Below are 6,583 nucleotides of genomic sequence, written 5' to 3' on the forward strand. Positions count from 1 at the left end.
CATTTTTAGTAAAGTTCTAATAATATAGATTACTAACAATGGTACAAGGCCACTAATTATGTTAGGGCTCAATCAATTACATTAATTTCTGAACTAATTTTATCAACAATGGAAAAATAAAAGGTAAAGGTGACTCCAGTATGATTTGAGTGTAAAGGGACATTGCTAAATTACCTCAAAGCATTTTGGTTATACTCTTCCAAATTTACTGCCCATCATCCCCTTATATATAAAATTAAAATGATTTCTTATATAAGCACAAGGCTTCATTTTATGGGGGGGGGGGAGAAAATGCAAAACTGTGTACTGCATGTCTTTATCAAAGACATTTATGATATAAGAAGAGTAATCAGCTTCAACTGGAAATTGAAACCAGGTCTTAGCTTTGGCTTACATGGAGTTTGCTCTAAAGCATTTGTCACAACCTCATTAATAATTTCTACTGGCACAAAGTCACAAGTTTGTAGAGGAAGAATGTAGTAAATTGAACCAACCCCAGCTCATGCCTGATATTCATTTTGTACACTATGGAGGGATGAATGACAAAGAAAATACTTGTGAGTTCTGAATTCAGAATATAGAGGAACAAAGCTAAATACACAATAGGCATCTGGTCTGCAAATTTACCTTTTCTTATCTTCCTTTTAATATTGATTTCTCCCTCAGAGGCCTTCATTTTTTTTTTCTTATATTAGTTGAGAAGCTTGAGCATTAAATCATTGTAGGCATATAGCTAGTAATAAATATTCATAGAACATATGACAGCTTGGCAATAATGCTTAAGGTCTAGTGAGTAAAAACAATAGAATAAGCAGAAGTACAGAACTGTGAATGAGTGTGTGTGTGAGTGTATACATGTCTAACAGAGAGATGAGAATCTGTATATGTATGTGTGCATGTTTGTGAAAGAAAAAGTTAAACATCAACAAAACGGTGCGAGTAATAGAATTAGGAATAGACAAGTATGCAAAAGAGAGAGAGAATGTTAGAGACGAACAGACACATTAAGAAACGGAGAAAAGGATGGAAGAAGAGCAATCGTTTTGGTCATGAAACAACATAAACAAAACTACTGGTTTCAACAAGACATTTGGACAGATATACAACATCTGTCAGAAATACAAAACACATAGATGCAGAGCTAAAACAATCCCACAAAACAGCCAGATAGAATATTAGTAAGACTCAGATCAGTAGCATACAGATAAATATTTAAACAGACACTCAATAAACTTGCAGATAGGGAATTTTTTCAAAGAGAAAAGAAAGTGCCCCGCTGTCATTTTGACAAAATGTCTGACTGGCTCAATTGAAGTTGAAGTTATTCCAAGTCCTAGCCAGAGCCAAAGTTGCATTAGTCATACTGACAGAAACAGGAGATGTAGCCAAGGAAGAACTTATGGCTTGGTGAGAAGTGGTCAGTGTTTGACCAGTATCTGCAGCAGGAAGTGAAGCAATAGTTTGTACAGTCTGTTGTTGTTGTTGATTGGCAGCAGCAGCAGCAGCTGCCAGTTGAGTATGCACCAGATTCTGTCCAAGGTGACTGAGTTCAATTGTTGTCGTTGGCTGACCACCAACAACGGACACTGTGCCAATTTGTGCTGGTTGAATTTGAACCATTGCTGTATGGCCTGTAGGGTTAGCCGTATTAGTAACTCTAGCCACTGAGTATTCTCCTGAAGGCTGGTAATCATGAGATAATGTTTGTGTCAGCTCAGTCATAGCTTGGGTGAGGAGATCAGCCTGTTGATATTGGTCAGAGATAGCTTGTGTTGAAACAGGACCATGCACCTCAGCCATAAATTCTTCCTCAGTAACACCATGGGAATTGTCAGACAACATTGCAGCTGTGTGTTCTTCTTTCACCCGTTTGACAGATGATTGTGGAGGTGACATTTCAGGATGCTTTTTCCTGTGATGTTGCATCAACTTTGCCTTGCTGGCATACTGCTTGTGACAGAAATCACACTGATGTGGCATTGTGGTAATACTCCCCACCATTTGGGAGTATGTTGGGTTTGGATGGCCTGGAACTTCATGGATTTGAGACTTCTTCCGACTGCTCATTGGTAGTTCAGATCCAGGATGGTTCTTTAATATATGAGCTTTTCGCTTTGAGCTGGATTTGTAGACTTTTTCACAGTACTGACAATAATAATCTCTCTGAGTTTTCAATATAGGAAGCTTCAATTCAGGCACAGTATCTGGTTTTATGTCAGGATGTCTTTTGGCCAAATGGTTAACCAGCATACCCCGCCGTTTGAAACCAAGGAGACATGTGTGACATTTGTATATAAAACGGTGATAATCATTAGGTGATACTTTGGGGATGAATTTTTTATGGTTGACTGGTTTTTCTTCCTTGTTTGCTAATCGTGCTTCACGCTCTTCTGAATGCATCCTTTTCATATGTTCTTTTAGTTTGTCCTTTCTTTTGAACTGGCGACCACAGCTTTCACACATAAACTCCCGGTGAGAGGAATGTCGTAACATGTGCAATTTCAGCTTATCCGGCCGTGGAAATAGCTTATCACATTCAGGGCAGGGATATTTTATTGCTGAATGGAATGCACGCATGTGCTTTCGAATAGTAACAAATTCATCAAATACCCGGGTACATATGGGACAGTTATATTTACCATTGGCATCTTCATGTTCAGTCACATGACTCTTTAATGAACCTACTTGGTCAAAGTCTGAATGACAGAGTGGACACTCATAATATTTTTTATCACTATGTGTCTTCATGTGACAGGACAATGCAGAGTTATTCATGAAGCGCTTAAAACACACTTGACATTGAAGTGGTTTAGAATTCTCATCACCATGACACAAAAGGTGTTTCTGAAGGCGTTCATAGTTACTAAAAGCTTTCCAACATTTCTGACATTTATGTGGTCGTTGAGGATTGTGCAACATCTTGCGTTTAGTTTTGCCATGTACACTAGCATGTTCTATAAGGTCTTGTTGTTTTTGGAAGGATAAAAAACATACTGGACACGCCAAAACATCTGAGTCTAAAGTAATGACACTATCAGACTCTTCCAAAGAAGCAACTTCATTGCTGGCATCTCCATTGGTAATCTGTTGCATTTGGATGGCATTTGCTAGCACTGGTTTTGCTTCATTGGGATCACAAGCAAGCCTTTTCACTTCATCTAAGCCAACATCTTCAGCAGCATGGGTGAGTGTGTGTAAGTTCAGTAAGTTTGAATTATCAAATGTCAGGTCACAATGTGTACACACCCACTCATTTCCACCAGTTACTTTGCCTTTCTTACGATACAGAGATTTTAATGATCGACGTCTAAGGGCCTCATGATCCAACCTGCGATGATATTTCTTCAGTGTTCTGGAAAAAAAAAACATTTGCATATTAATAAGTGTGTATGTGTATTTGGGTGTGTATATGTGTGTGAATAATCAATTATCCTTATAAAAAGCAAAGTTTGTTTCTTTGTATGTTGACTGCTGAAAACACTAAACAAAATTGATAATATTTCAGGTATTTCATTTCATTTAAATTAATTTGATCATTCTGCAGATAACTGTGCACTTATCTTCCGAAAACGGAATGGAGAGGGCCAAGTTGGTGGTGTATTGGCTCCTATTTCTAGCAATTCATGTACTGTCTATTTCACCATAATGCATTTTACAGAGTGAAAAAATACTTCACCTATCAATCAATCCACCTCCAACTTTCTCAAAGTTTATACATTACAGTTATTCCTTTGAAGTTACTGCTGGACCTCTGCCTTCTCTCTGTCTATATGTCTCTTTCTATGTCTCTATCTCTCTCTCTCTGGTTCTATATGTGTCTCTCTCTCTCACTATCTCTACCTCTTTTTTCTCTCAAGAGAAAAACATGTGAGAGAGAGAAAGGGGGCTCCACAGAAAAACTGCTTTCTCTCTGTCTATATGTCCCTCTCTATGTCTCTATCTCTCACTACCTCTACCTCTTTTTCTCTCTAGAGAAAAAATATGTGAGACAGATAGAAAGGGGTTGGTAGTAGTGGTGACAGTATAGATTAATAGGTATTGGTGGGTGTGGTGGTAGTATTGGTAGCACAATTTAGATATTCTAAATAAATGTTAAAAATTATGTTATGTAATATTGAAATACCTTTTAACAACTTTTATTGTAAGGAAAATGGGCATTATGATAGATGCCAATATGTGCCTTATTAATTAATACATTTGAGTACAAACCGGGCTGAAGGCTGGGAGGCCTGCTAGCATAATATAAAAGTACTTAAGAGGCATAAATATAATTTTTGTAAATTTATCAAGCATAGGGAAGTACCTTTGAAGTAACAAAGTTAAAATACAGAAAAAGAAAAATTTAAACTGGCTTCATATGAAGCGAAACATGGTAAAACAAAACAACAGTAACACAAACAATTTGTTTCTTCTTACCAATCATCAGAGAAACTAATCAAGAGGCTCTAAAAAAATTTCATTTATAGCTTAGTAAGAGGAAAAAGGTTAGTACTTATGACCTTTTTGTGAGGCCGCCAAGATTAGTGGAGAGAAAGAAAGATCTTAAACTGAATCTGAAGGCTTGCAATGGAGAACATTTTTAACAAACACTGAAGTGTTGAGTTATTGGTATTTTAGAAATGAAGGAAATCTCAAGTGCAGGAGATAGCTGTGAAAACAACTTAGAGGATTCGGCAAAATACCCTTACAGATGGATCTTCTTAGCTGTTTTCACAGTTATTCTCCTATATTTGAGATGTCCTTAATTTCTTATAATGCAAAGAGCCAGTTGGTGGTTAAGCCTACCACCTTGGGGATTTGGGAATATTGCAGTAAATCAAATGTTAGCACTCCGTCGCTTACGACGTCGAGGATTCCAGTTGATCCGATCAATGGAACAGCCTGTTCGTGAAATTAACGTGCAAGTGGCTGAGCACTCCACAGCCACATGTACCCTTAACGTAGTTCTCGGGGATATTCAGCATGACAAAGTGTGACAAGGCTGACCCTTTAAATTACAGGTACAACAGAAACAGGAAGTAAGAGTGAGAGAAAGTTGTGGTGAAAGAGTACAGCAGGGTTCGCCACCATCCCCTGCCGGAGCCTCATAGAGCTTTAGGTGTTTTCACTCAATAAACACACACAATGCCCGGTCTGGGAATCGAAACCGCGAGCCTATGATTGCGAGTCCGCTGCCCTAACCACTGGGCCATTGCGCCTCCACAGTAAATCAAATAGGTAAAAGGGAATTAGCAATTAACTCAGACAAGATTATATATAAATGCCAGCAGTCAAAACATTGAGGAGGATCACAGCTGATATAACACAGACATGGTTCTTGGGCCAGAATTAACAAAGTCGAGGAAATGCAGATTGCGAGAGTAACTGGGTAACAAATATTTATAGAATTTCATTTTAATGTAAATCTTCCAACAGCATATGTGAAGATTTGCAATAAATTTATGAAAGCAAGGAAATGACTAAATAGAAACTAGTAACTTACTTGTTTAGATAGAATGTAGAAGATTTCTTCTTCCAAGGATAATTACAGATTTCTCCATTGGCAGACTTGAAAAATAAAAAGTTTTATGAGGCATTATTTATGATAAATTTAAATGTACTAGTTTGTTTATAAAAGCCATTAAAATAATTATATTATTAAATATATTAAAATAATTATATTATTGGCATAGCTTAAGTATACGCTTATGGAGTAGAAAATTTCCCCAACTTTTGCCAAGGAATAAAAGATTTATAACATCAAAACTAATAAGGATATAATCTTGTTTTTATAAATATTTACAGTGATCCTAGTTGAAATAATGGTTTTATAAATACCTTCTGATAAAATTACCTATCATATACAATTTGCAGTAGTCTCTATAAAAAATAGTTTATAGAGCAATAATAGAGAAATAATTAAGTTATTCTTTCTATCAGGTCATCCCATAAGTTCTGTCTGAATTTTGAATATAGAAAACAAGTGATCAAATGTTATATTCAATTGAAATTTAATCATCAATGTACTTTCCCTGATCATCTATGACTTCCTTCCATCTATTTACAAGCTTTTTAATCCCATCAATGTAAAACTCTTTTGGTTTCAAAGCGAAGAACTCTGAAATGTCAGTTTCGACCTCCTGCTGGCTTGCAAAAGTTATGTTCCCCAAATGATTCTGTAAACTACAAAACAAATGGTAGTCTGAAGGAGCAAGGTCAGGAGAATAAGGTCGATGGGGAATTTTTTCCCTACCAAGTTCTTCAATCTTCTGTGATGTGATTTTTGCAGTGTGGGGTCGCACATTGTCCTGATGAAACATCACACCTTTTCGATTCACTAAAGCAGGTCTTTTTTACTTCAAAGCTTGGTTCAAACACTCTAATTGCTGACAATAGACTTGAGCATTGATTGTTGCATTAGGTGGTAACAATTCAAAGTGAATTACTCCTTTGCAATCCCACTAGACAGAGAGAAGAACCTTTTTCCCATGAAGTTCCCTTCTTGGTTGTGGTTGAGCTTTTTCCCTTTTACCAAGCCACTGTTTACGACGTTAAACATTTTGATAGAAGATCCATTTTTTGTCACCAGTCACAAGTCTATCCA

At 36.8% G+C, this 6,583-nt stretch overlaps 1 protein-coding gene across 2 annotated transcripts in view; it reads right to left on the reverse strand.

Moving 5' to 3' along the window:
- Window positions 1-6: 6 nt before the first annotated feature.
- Window positions 7-6,583, reverse strand: part of LOC106867872 (PR domain zinc finger protein 10) — a 26,990-nt gene continuing 20,413 nt past the window's right edge. For both annotated transcript variants that reach the window (XM_014912928.2, XM_014912929.2), the window contains exons 13-14: window positions 5,483-5,547; window positions 7-3,352 (exon numbers count right to left, since the gene is read on the reverse strand). In XM_014912928.2, the coding sequence (XP_014768414.1) occupies window positions 1,306-3,352; window positions 5,483-5,547 (2,112 nt within the window). In that variant the 3' untranslated portion in view covers window positions 7-1,305. The remainder of the gene's footprint in view (window positions 3,353-5,482; window positions 5,548-6,583) is intronic.

Source organism: Octopus bimaculoides, chromosome 5 (genome assembly GCF_001194135.2).
Source record: "Octopus bimaculoides isolate UCB-OBI-ISO-001 chromosome 5, ASM119413v2, whole genome shotgun sequence".
Lineage (NCBI taxonomy): Eukaryota > Metazoa > Mollusca > Cephalopoda > Octopoda > Octopodidae > Octopus > Octopus bimaculoides.